Source organism: Theropithecus gelada, chromosome 5, assembly GCF_003255815.1.
Source record: "Theropithecus gelada isolate Dixy chromosome 5, Tgel_1.0, whole genome shotgun sequence".
Classification (NCBI taxonomy): Eukaryota; Metazoa; Chordata; class Mammalia; order Primates; family Cercopithecidae; genus Theropithecus; species Theropithecus gelada.
In genome coordinates this window covers 76,216,395-76,229,809 of record NC_037672.1, presented here as the reverse complement: position 1 = coordinate 76,229,809, position 13,415 = coordinate 76,216,395, and the positions used below count along the sequence as shown (strand labels likewise).

The window sequence follows — 13,415 nt, the reverse complement described above, 5'->3', positions numbered from 1 at the left end:
TTATAGTTGCACATATTTTGCTTATTTGAGAATGTGTTAGTTTCTTCTTCATTTTCAAAAGGTAGTTTTCCTGGATATCGAATTCTAGCTCCACAGTCTTTCTCTTCTTGCATTTTGAAGAGGTCATCGCTTTGCCTTCTGGACCCCATGATTTCTAGTAAGAAATAGCTGTGCAAAGTACTGAGGATCGCTTATACAAGGTGAGATGTTTGACTCTAGCTACTTTTGAAAGTTTCTCTCTTTGGCTTTTGATAGTTTAACTATGATGTATCTAGTTGTGAATGTGTTTAACTTTATCCTACTTCAGTTTGTTGAGTTTCCTGAATGTGTGCATTAATGTTTCCTCATCAAATTTGGGAACTTTATGTCCATTAATTCTTCAAATATTTGTTCTGACCCATTTGGCCTCTCTTCTTCTGAGACTCCCATTATATCTGTGTTCTTCCCACTGATCTCTAAGTTTCTGTTTATTTCTGTTCATTAATTTTTCTTTCTGTTCCTCAGATTGGATTATCTCAGTTGTCCTATCTTCAAGTCGGCTTATTCTTTATTCTCTCTGCTCAAATCTGCCCCTATTGCAAATTCTTCATTCAATTTTATACTTTTCAACTCGAATTTATTTTTCATTTATAAGAGGTTCTATCTCTTTATTGATATTTTGAATTCAATTATACATTACTTTATACTTTCTTTTAGTTCTTGACACATATTTCCTTTACTTCTTTAAACGTATTTTAACAGCTGGGCATATTCAGTATAAATTCTAATAACTGCTTTTGTTCTTTTTACCAGCAATACTTTCTTGTTTCTTTGCATTTCTCATAGTATTTTGTTATTGGAAATCTGGCATATTAAATAAAGTAATGTGACAACTCTGAAAATTAGATTCTCCCTCACTCTCCAGGGAGTGTTAATGTTTGTTTCTTTAATGACTTTTCTGAAATAATTCTGTATACTCTATTTTTCAATGGCCATGTGTAGCCATTGAAGTCATTGCTCTATTAGCTTACATAGCAGGTATTGCTTAGACAGAATATTTTGTTAATCTCAAACCAGTAAGTGTTTCAACTTTGGGGAGGGTCTGTGTGTGCATGTTGGGACATTCCTTCAATATTCAGCTAAGCAGTTAAAGACCTACCTTAACCTTCTCTTCCTGCTTGTGAGCAAGTAAAACCTTAGGTCTTTCTCAGGTCTTTCCTGAGCATACATACGTCCCTGGGCATGTACAAAGCCCTACACATGTGCATGGCCTTATAAATTCCAAATAAGTCATTGAGGCATTTGAAAATCAGTGTGGACATCTCACTTTCCAGCTTTCCCTAAGTTTTCTGGTTGACAAGCCTATTGTTTGTCCCAAATTTTAGGTAGCCCCTCACACAGAAGAAAAATCAGACAATTGCCTGTCTTTTTGACAAATGCCCAGCTGAGAAAAAGCTTTTGGACTTCAACAGCTCTAAGTCAGGTGAAATCAAGAGTGTCTTACAATGCGGTCTTCCACGGAGTTCTCAAACATATTAAATAAAGACAATTCTCTGAAACTGAGACTGGGAAGAATCTCCTACTCCCTTTCAGTTCTTACTAGTCTACTGGTTTTCACCATGATGGCTGAATTTTGGCTTTTCAAGACTACCTCAGAGCTAGAGAGGCAGGAAGGACATGGAGCAAGTAAAATGCCACAAACTTTGCTATTTTAAAAGACTCAGTCATTTTTCTTAAATAAAAGTGTCCCATATTGCTCCAAGATCACGTCTGAATACCAGAGTTCCAATAAAAATGACTCGAACATTTTTTTTCCAGTTTTCTTGTGGCAATTATTGAAAAAATAATTTGGTGGTCATTATTCCACAATTTTTATGGACATCATTCTGATTATCTATATTTCACCTACGATTATGTTGCTTATCTAATCACAAATGGCACAGCTAACTAAAAATATTTTAAAAGTGTATATATTTTTACTATCATTGTATATATCATGAACATTCATTTTCCTTAAATATAATACATTTTTTCCTTCATTTTGCATTTGAGTGATGTAACACAAAACATAACGCCTGAATCCCACATACATCTCTCACACTCAAACAAATATACATTCATTAAGCCCCTCTAAGTTAACTTCCCTGTCTTCAATATTAACATTTGGTACACTATGTCAAAGGAAACATTACTCAACATAATAACAAGAATTTTGAAAAGGATGCTCATTGTTTAAAAAACAGAACAAATATACCACTATATGAACAATAATAATAGAAAAAAAAGACAGCATGAAGTTGTTAGAAAAATTTAAAAGATCCAATTCCCAACACAGAAGGATTATGTTTTTATAAAGCTATTAATTGTGCTTCGTATAGAAATCATATATAAAATTGAGTAAATTTCCTCAAATGTATAGTTGCAACAGCAACTACAACACCGTACTTATACTCTCACAGATACGCTCTTTCAAAGCTCTATTTTAATAACTTCCGAGTGGAAACAGGAGAAAAACACAAAACTAAATTCAAAGAAAATATCTCATATATTTTCTCTGGATTCTAAAAAACTAATTTCAACACAACACATCAACCATACTCTCAGAAAGAAAAAAAATTAAAATATTTATTCAATAGATTATTTTCGGTACGTGAAAAAAAAGGGAGAATACAAAATATCTGTATAGGTTCTCATAGACAGACGTTAGCCAGACATTTATCTGTACGGAGTCATGACAGATGAAAGAAAGATTGTGTGGTGGTTCAGGAAAAAAAAGGAAGGGAAGAAGGAACAGTATAAGACAGATAAAAGAGGAACACATTGAAAGTATACACGTTATTATCTTGAGCCTGGCTCTACTTGCGTTATGCAATGTTTTTGTTTGTTTTTTGTTATTTTGCCTTACCTTTATGTTCCAATATCTTAAAAATCTACTAGCATTCCTTTTTAATATTATGGCTTTAAATACATCTGTAACTTTTCACAACTAAAGAGAAATACAAAATTGATGAAAAACATAAAAGCCCACTGAGATAAGGATGTTAATATACAAATTATTATGGATTAGAATAATTAATACAACGTACGATTTCCATAATAACTTTCTTAGTAAAGGACTGATTCACACACCTGGTTTACTCGTTAATTTGAAAATGAAAATTTTGGCTCTTTAGGTTATTATGACAAAATTTGTTATATTATTAGATTAAAATAAACCTTTGATATTTTCTAGATGAATTGCAGTTGCATATGTACATGATATTATAATAGTTTCTTGGATTTTTTTTATCTCAATGGAATTTAAAGGAATTTCTTATACTATTTTTATTCCCTTATTCTGTAAATGAAGTCAAAATTAAATTGGTCCCAGCTTTGAATCACACTGATCATAGACCAGTTAAATTTTATTTCCTATGCAATATGCCAGGATGATGGTAAATTAGTAGCAAATCAAATACTTTTATATTTATTATAAACTAATTCTGAAAGTTTCTTTGTTGTTTTCATGTGAACTTTTCCTAAATGCTGAAGGAAACTTCACATTTCTTTGTGGAACAATACTCAGAGAGGAAATAATATATTTACTCTTTAGTCACTGAAAACCCTTCCCTAGTGTTCCTTTTTTTGGTTAGAGTTATTTGAAGTCCCACCACCCCATCCAACACACACATAGCACCTCCTATCTCAACAACATATACATCCAGTACATATTCAATCCTGTGTTGCAAGTATCAAGATGCTTATTCGCATAGCTTAAGTTTTAGAAAAACTTTCATGAAACTTACCCCATTTTTTGGAAAAGCAATCCATCCCAGGTCCCCCATGACAGTGCGTGAATCCAATAAATTCACTGAAAAGAAAAGAATACAAAACTCAGTGAAATGTATATTATCATGAATATTGTATCTCTATCCTAATAGTGTTATTAAAATTGCATGTTGTTTACGTAACTGAAATTAAGTGTTCATTATGATGAATACAATGGGTATAATTTAAAGAAAATATATTGATGCAAGAGAGCAAATGATTTTAAATAAACATTTGAAGAACAATCACAGCAAAATCATCTGAAAGCAAATCATTACCCTATTTTATTTTCTTGCAAAACAATAATAAATTAAAAAAAAAAAAAAAACTCGTGAGAAAAAAAAAGAACAAAAGTAAACCCACAAAAATGAAAGGTTCATGCTGCCTTGTAAAAAGCTCTAGGTTTTGGGATTAAGCTGCAGCCATAAAATTGTAGCTAAATGTATTTTATTTTCTTCTGGGAAGCTGTTATGAAGCAATTAACAAATAATTTACATTAAACAGCAATAAACTATTCCCAAGCTTGTAACATTTTTTGTGATATTAACAGAAATCTGTAATCCAAATTGCAAGTTTAATTAAGAAATAAATCTACACACCCTTAACCAAGACAAGGAAATTGTTGCAGTTCTTGAGATAGTTGCTATACTTAAGAATCCATTGCATTCCCAGAGATACCTTCTTCTTAGATATGACCATAGTCTAAAAAGAGTGTTTCATGTAGAACTGTCAGATACATTATATATGAGAATATTAAGATATTGAGAAACTCCAGGATGGAAGTTTGAGTACCATCATTACAAAAGGAAGCTATTTATGAGTATGTACACACACAGACACACACACACACATACACACCCATGCACACACATACACACTCATACACATCATACATATGGTGTTATATACTAACTCTGAGAAATCAAAGTAGCTTATCGGGTACTGTCTACTCAAAATACTTTAGCCCTGGATCACAGATCATCATTTCTCCAACCTATTATACCTATCCCACATGGCTCTACCTGGCCTGCTGTGCAACAGAACAACTTTGAATGAGCCTGGAATATGAACCTGAAAGGGAAACACCTGAGTTATTCCTATGTCGAGGTATCGAGGCTTCCTTAAGCTATATTCAAAAGCCAGTATCTTGAAATGCCACCAGTTCTAAGAGGATGATTCTATGTGTAAGTGTAAGCCTGGAGTATTAAAGAAATAACAGTTGATAGGCTGGGATGTGTTCTTATACTTTTTAAGATAATATAAAATTATTATGACTGAGGAAATTTTCTATATCTTAGAGAAATTTATGTACATTTAACTATTATTATGCATCGTTTATTTCACAGTAGCAAAAATTAATGAGACAAAAGCACGTTTGGGAACATACATATTTTATAAACCACATTGAAAGCATATGATAATATTAGTAACATTAAAATAAATCAGTAGCTTAAAATCTGTAGAAAAACAAATATACTAAAAATTACCTATACATACACATATATGTTGTTGCTAACTATACTTTATTCATCTATTTTCTGAGCTCATTAACTATTAAAAAATGCATACAATATAATGTTTATATCACTTTTAACCTACTTAAATCATACTGGTTTTAACGAAAAATAATTAATTTGTGGAATTATTAATTTCTTAAAAGAATGGTGACCTAATTGAAAAACCATTCTTTAAAAATCAAACAAACAAAAACTGCTCTAATACCCACTGACCTTGCAAATCCTGCCCCTCACTACATCTAATTTTTCAAATAGATCCATACTCTTCCTTTTGCTCTATTGTTGTCCTTTCTGGTTTCCATGAGAATAAGGCTACATTCAACTTAAATGTCCTTGCCCTCATTTTAGTTTTTTCTGGGACACTAGGGCTGTGTCTAGACATGACTAAATACCAAGGGGTTTCAGAACCTAAATTGTTATGTTTATTCATCTTAATGATTCATTTGATTCACCTTTCATATTAAGCAGCAGCATATCTGTAGATGAGATAAAGTAGAGCAAATCAGCAAACTAAGTGTGCTACCATGATGGCAATCAAATTGAACTTAATCCTTTGGCGGCAAACTGATGTGCATAGGAATTCCAGGAATTCATAACCAGCCTACCGTGAGAAACACAGCGTTCCTTGTAGACCTGTTACTAATATGAAATATTCATTATTATCAACAGAATTTCAGATAGCTTTTCAAGATTCAGTTAGCCGCACTTGAATTAGGTTTAAACTAAATTACCATTTTTACTTTTTTTTCTTTCTGGAAAATATGTATGTGTTGAAGTAAACAAATTACCTTAAAATACTAACTTGGCTGTTAATACAATTTATTAAGAGTTCTCAATGTTGGAATATACTGCAGAATATATGAGAATAACTACATTAGGAATCGCTATAATCTTACAGAGAAGTGGTCAAATAATTTTCTTTGTATATAGACTAGGAAATCCACAAGAAATACATGTATGTATCTTCCCACTACTGTCTAAAATTGATGTCCGTCTGGAAACAAATGATTTCATAAAATTCACAATCCTGAAAAGGTAATTACACATTCCATTACTAAAATGGAAATTGAGAAAAAGAGAGTAAAATTAGGCATTTTTAGCAATCATTTGCATATTATTATATTATAATTTTGTTTATGTAATGGAGGATAAATTGGGATTTGATTCTTAGAGAAAATAACTAAAATTTTTGTGTAAATTTTAAAATACATATCTTTCTTTTACCTTCTGAGTTGCTAATGTTTCCTTCATCCTTCAAAACATATTTCAGGAATTCCTTCTTCAGGACACTATTCTGATCTTCCCTTTCCTAAATCTGAGTTAGGCATTATTACTCAATATTCTATGAGCACTCAATTCCTATCTTCAAAAAATTGTATGAACAAAATTCTCTTATAAGAACACCATGTTTGACTCATGCCTATGAATCTAGTCTCAGTTCAGAAAAGCTGAATAGCTGTTTATCTTATGAATGAATAATGTGGTCAGTGGGAAGATCAGGAGGGTGAGGCTAATCAACATACACCAGTGGTTCTCAACATGGAGATATAATAATGTCTGGAGACATTTGGGTGCGTTTATCTATTTTCTGAGTTCATTAGTGGATGAATATTTGCTTCTGGCATTTAATGGGAAGAAGTCAGGTATGCAGTGAAGCATCCTGCAATGTACCGTCAGCCTCCCCAGGAAAGAATTATCTGGTCAAAATTTCACTAGTACTAAAGTTGAGAAACCCTATTACATACCTATTGATGCCACTAGAAATTTTCTACTTTCACAATACTTTATATGGTACATCAGTAGAATGATCTGTTCATCTATCGATGTACTAGATAAATAATTGTGAAAGTAGAAATTTAACAGAAGTTAGCATATTTGGGGACCTTCTCTTTGAACCAAAATAATATTTCTACTTAAGAAAATTAGAGTAATATAATAATTTTAGTCTTATTTATAAAAATAAAAATAGAATATCTGACTATATAACACCACTAAATTATTTTTCACATAACCAATATAATTATTAAATGTGTTATTATATACATTTTCATAATTTCTCAGTATTCATGACTATATGCATAAAAAGGCACTTTGCCATTACTCTAATTAATGCCTCCATTTTCCCTACTAGTAAAATAAAAAATCAAAATATAGCTATATAAAAAACAGAAGTTTAGATATAGGGTTTATATAAATGTGAATTTTCAGAAGTTAATTTCCCAATTTCATTGCCAAATTTATTAAAAAGAGGGCTTGGCAGTAATAGAGCATAGTCACTAAATATCTTCTGTGCCATAATTACAATAATTAAATTGTTCTGAACAGTATATATGCTTGTTGTAAATTGCAATGAATTCACGAGTATTGATCTTTATTGTACAACTTAATTAAAACTTGTCCGGGAGAACCCACTAATGAATATAATTAGAGGAAATGTTTGATGCCACAGTTACTCTAGAAGATATTAATTAGATATCAGAAATTTTATGAAAAATGTTTTCATTCTATTATTTGTATTTTAAACTAGAGTCATACCATTCAACTGAGAGACAGATTTCAAGATGATTTTTCCCTCAGCCATTGTATAATTATGATTAAGATGGACATATTGGTAGGTATTGGTATTTCAATCAGTAATTAAGAAGGCTGATTATCCAGGAGAAATAACTTAAAGGGGTCAATGAATATGTACTACATTGCAAATTCCTAACATTAATGTATGGGGGAAAAATACTAACACAAGAACTTTTTAATAAGGAAAAGTCACTTAACTGAATGCCCAGCCAAATAACAGATTATGAAAGAAACTAATTCAAAATAGTCTTTAGTACGCTTTAATTGTATTGCTATACATTAACAATTTCAATGCTTTCTTGAAAAGAGAAAAGCTTTTAGAAAATTCACTTTCAGAAAAAGTAGATTGCTAACTCATTATATTTGTTGGGATTCAAGGAAAGCAAAGAGCAAATAAATAAAATGGAATATGCATAAAAAGATTCCTAAATCCTCAACTTCACACATTCTAACAATTAAAGTTTAGCTTAGGTTAATAATACAAATATGTTCTTCAATGATTATAACTTTCAAATATTCTAACTTGTTCTATACCACTTTGACTCCACTACTTTCTCCTTAACATCTTGCCAACTTAAGTCACTATGAGCAGGAAAATGCATTAGATTCTCCAGGAAACAGACACATTGGAATGAAAGTGTTTTCAGACCTTGAAGAGTCAAAAGATAGATCAAGGACATTTGATCCCACCATACACCATCAGTGGGCAAAGCCTTAAGAGAATATGTGATCCTTGATGACATGAAAATAGACAATTAGAAGGCTTATTCTTACTTATATTGTTTCTGTTTTTGCCATTATCTTCACATTAACAAATACAGTTACAATGTCAGTTAAACTTCTGCTACAGTATGAAAAGAGAATAATTTGGGTTAGTAGCAGATGAGATGGCCTTCACTCTCTAAAGGCATTGAATCAAAGTGGCATTGCATACTAGAGACTTCTGATGGATGCTTGCTTATTGACTTCCATTTAACAAGATCAGAAAAGCTACTGGATTCAATTACAATACACATTTAACTAATCTGTGAGAACAAACCCCAGATATACAGCTGTCCAGCCTCTCTCCATGGTCCCATCCAGCACAGATGTGATTTCTCACTTTCAGGCTAAATTTTATAATTTGACAACTGCTGCAGGGAACAAAGAACAGTTTACAAAATGAGTGCAGAGAAAGAGGACATGTGTTTCCCATTGGTAAACTAGATTTGTAAATTTGGGAAAAATTATGTTATAGGTTTAGAAGTGTTATGTAGATTTCTGGCATCCCTTGACTCAAAGGCAGGAAGCCACAACCAACTGTATTTTCAGACAATGAATAGAAGAGTATTTATTTTACAATTCTGAGCAACCCATATGCACAATCTTTTTTAGAAAAAAGAAGAAGAAATGTGCGGAAATCACTTGTGGAATGCTTACTCTATGTCAGATGCTCTACTAGGTAATTTATACATAAAGCAGTAACTGAGACCTTAGTAACGGACCATGAGCACTGCTTGTTGTTTCCTGCAGCCAAGTCAGTCCCCCAGTTAAGACCTAAACGTTAGATCACTGCATTGCAACCACCTATTTCCCTAGACATCCAAAGACTCTAATCAAGAATGATTCTACCTTGTTTGTACATGAACCATGGCAGCTAAACATAGCTTTAGAAAAACTGCACAACCAGAGACTGATTTCATTCTAAGTAAACCGTGACCTCAAATGAGCCATGAACATTACCTGACAAACCTATATTTAGGTAACTAGGCCTTTTGTGTATTAACCACAAAGCATTTTCTAAAAATTTTCATTAAAATATATTCAAAAGTAAACCTCACATTCCCATCCAGTGAATGTCCTACTTCTGTCCTTTTCATAACTCAGATTATTGAATGAATTATCAACACCCCTATCTATTATTTCCTCACATCTTCCTCATTCCTTACCTAATCCATTACAATCTGACTTCAACCCCCATTATTCTACCAAAATTTGTTACTAAATTCACTAGTGATAATTGTGTAACTCTAAGCTCCTAATTTGCCTTATCTTTTGGCAGCATTTGGTCATGACCATGATAGATAAACAATCTCACTTTTCATCTTCAGTGACTACAGATTTCTGTGATTTTCTTCTACCTCTCTAGCTACTTCTTCCTCTTTCCTTTATAAGCTATTCTTACTGTACCATCCCTTCAAACTTCGATTTTTATCAATGGCTCATTTTTGTAGATTTCCTTCACTTCTCACACTACACCAATAATTCTTGATTAAAACTTAACATCAAAATTTAAAAGGAGATTTTTAAAAGAACTAAGTCTTGGTGCCAGTCCATGCATATTGAATCAGCCTATTAAGGATAGAGAAGGGCTCATATGTATGTTTACTTTCTGTTTGCCGTATGGTTGGTTTTAAAGGAGATATTGGCATATGCCCCAATGTAAGGACTCTTCCAGAGGAGCTCATGAACTTCTGAGTTACAATCTAAATGTTAATGATCACACAAATCCATTTATTTTGTCCATCTCTCTCTCCTAAAATTCCTATAAATTTGTAAAACTGACTGCTGGTTCTTAACACATTTATGGTATATAATCGTCCCCAAATTCAGCCTGTCTCTAAATGAACAAAGTATCTTCTCTATACAGAAGTAAAAATAAAAATTGTGTTCCCATGTTCCCTAGTTCAATGAGTGTAATGCCATATAACTAGTTGTACTGGCCAGGAGCAGTGGCTCACGCCTGTAATCCCAGCACTTTGGGAAGCCGAGGCGGGCGGATCAACAGGTCAGGAGATTGAGACCACCCTGGTTAACACGGTGAAACCCCGTCTCTACTAAAACTAAATAATAATAATAATAATAATAATAATAAATTAGCCGATCGTGGTGGCGGGCGCCTGTAGTCCGAGCTCCTCGGGAGGCTGAGACAGGAGAATGGCAAGAACTCGGGAGGCGGAGCTTGCAGTGAGCGGAGACTGCGCCACTGCACTTCAGCCTGTGCGACAGAGCGAGACTCCGTCTCAAAAAAAAACAAAACAAAACAAAACAAAAAACTAGTTGTTCTCTCCAGATATCTGAGTCAACCTTTCCTCACCTTTAGCCTCACATTGAATCACTGACCAAATCCTACTGATTCTAACACAGCCAATGATAACCCTCTAAATCACCTGCTCTGTTTCATTCCACAGTATAGCCAGTCCAGTCCAGTTAAATCCTTGCCATAATTTTTCACTTGAAAAATCTCCTAACTGCTTTCTCTGCAGAAAAAGGTATGATCCTTAACAATGTCTTCAAAATACTGCTTCCAGAAAGATCTTTGCAAACCACCAATATAATCATGCCCCTCTCTTACTTCAATTTTGTAATATTCTCTTATTATTTTAACGTAAGTCCTCTCCAGTTTTATTCAAGCTTGTTCGTCTCTCTATTTGCCCATCTCAGCAAAAATGAACTTATTTCAATTCCAATTATGTGGTGCCACTTATTGATTCAGTTCTCTCCAATGGTCTGTGAAGGAGATCTGCAAAGGAAGGGAATTTTGGTAGAAAATATTAGTAAAGAAAACTCCTGACTGCCTCGGATAATGCTGGGTATGGATGTATTTCCTGGAACTGATACAGTCATCTAGAGAAAATAAGTAGAATCAGCAGGGGAGCAAAGCTTACAGATTAAGTTTGGCAGAGTGAAGGGATGGGAAGTATCTGGTTCCAAATTATATCACAGAGTTGTTAATCCATCTAAACTTGAAACTTGCCTCTCTCAGGAATTGCTTTTATGTGGGAAAAATCAATTTTGTTGCTTAATCCAGTGGGGAAGTTATTTGCTGTTATTTGAAGAGGAAGACATACTAACTGATACAACTTGTAAGTGGCAGAGCTTGAAGGCAAACCTATGTCTCCGTTCCAGTGTCTATTCTCCTTCCATCATGTTAATACTTTCAAAAATTGCATTCATAGAATTCTAGTGCCCTTTAAAAACTAGTAGTTTAAATTTTCACATTATCTTTGAAATGATTCCTAAAAGAGATGATTTTTATTGTCCTTTTAAATCTTAATATTATGCTTATTTGCTGCAAATAATGTCTTTAATTTTTGATTTCAAAATATTTTCATCTTTCTTTATTTTACCCCAAAGTATTTTTCATCACCACAAAGAAGTTATAGACATTGCTCTTCAAAAATTAAGCAGTAGAATAATCATACCATAAAGCATATTACTATGATGGAAGGAAAAATCAATCTGAAATGTATACGAAGTGTTTTGAATTGTTAATAGTCTAAAAAAGTGTAAACCCAGGGAGATGGCAGAAAAGAATTCAGAGATAGTATCCACTGGTTGTCTGTACGAAGTGTTAAGGCAGACCTAATACAGTAGTCTACTGACAGCTAAATTAGGACTAACGAACAGTCTGCTATATTCACAGAACAACGTTGCATGAAAAGAGCAACACCATATGGTTTTTGGTGGCTACCTTGTCAGGTATGGTAACCAAACACGTATAATCTTACATACTGTTTTTATTCTAAAAAGAAAAGTCAACATTAGATGATATATGAAGCCTGAAAATCTTTACATCACAGACTACTTCACATAAAGCAGCTTAATTCCACCCTACTATGTATATAGATAATATGAGGCTGTTTCCTTCAAAAACAAAACATTGTCCTCACTACTTGACATAAATGTGCACATTCACAGTTCATTGTGAATGCTTCATTGCATAGAGAATACTCATTAGTTCTATGGTTCTGGTTCTGCTACTGTGTGACTTGAGGAAATAATTTTACTTTGAGGGCCTCAATCCTCATGTCTGTAACATCAGTGACTGAAACGACTGAAGCTAAAATTATATATTTCTGTACTTAATGTACATTATATCACTTAATCCTAACAATTATCTTTTAGTATATTATTTTCCCCATTTTATAGATGAGGAAATGGAAGTTGAAAAACACTAATAGGGCAAGAGCCCAAGGTCCCAGAACTAATAAGCACATAGCTGAAATCTAAATCCAAGTATATCTAACTCCAAAGCTCTTTCTCTTGTATATATATCATACCCGCCCCAATGTGTGACTTGTGAAATACAAAGGTTCGCTCTTTTGAACCACTTAATCCTACGTATCAATGAATTTTATGAGATCAATGACTGAAAATCGTATGTTACAGAAGCCAGCATCATCATAATGCTCTATTTTATTATATATCAGATGAAAATCTTCAGGCATATCAATCTAAACAGAATAGACATTCGATTTTCCTGGAAAAATCACATTTTAGTATCAAATTTTCAAAAGTAAGTTACAAGATTTCAGAAAGGAAATGAGAAAGCAATAAAGTAATAATGAACCCTCTTTTCTTATTTTTTTGTTTTATTATTCACTTTGCTTTAAGCATGTTAATGGGGGCAAAATATGATATGAATTTGTCCTAAAAAGACAAAGGTACACTAAAAACTACTATATTAAAATTGAATTTAAAAATGTAAGCAAAGCTGATTCTTTGTTTTGAAGGGATCCTTACCTTAGTCCTTAATTACCTCTAATGATTAAGCAA

At 32.9% G+C, this 13,415-nt stretch overlaps 1 protein-coding gene across 4 annotated transcripts in view; it reads right to left on the bottom strand.

The window, feature by feature from the left end:
- The window catches only part of EPHA5 (EPH receptor A5), a 343,406-nt gene that overhangs the window by 311,142 nt on the left and 18,849 nt on the right, over window positions 1-13,415 (bottom strand). For all 4 annotated transcript variants that reach the window (XM_025385372.1, XM_025385374.1, XM_025385373.1 and 1 more), the window contains exon 2: window positions 3,765-3,829. In XM_025385372.1, the coding sequence (XP_025241157.1) occupies window positions 3,765-3,829 (65 nt within the window). The remainder of the gene's footprint in view (window positions 1-3,764; window positions 3,830-13,415) is intronic.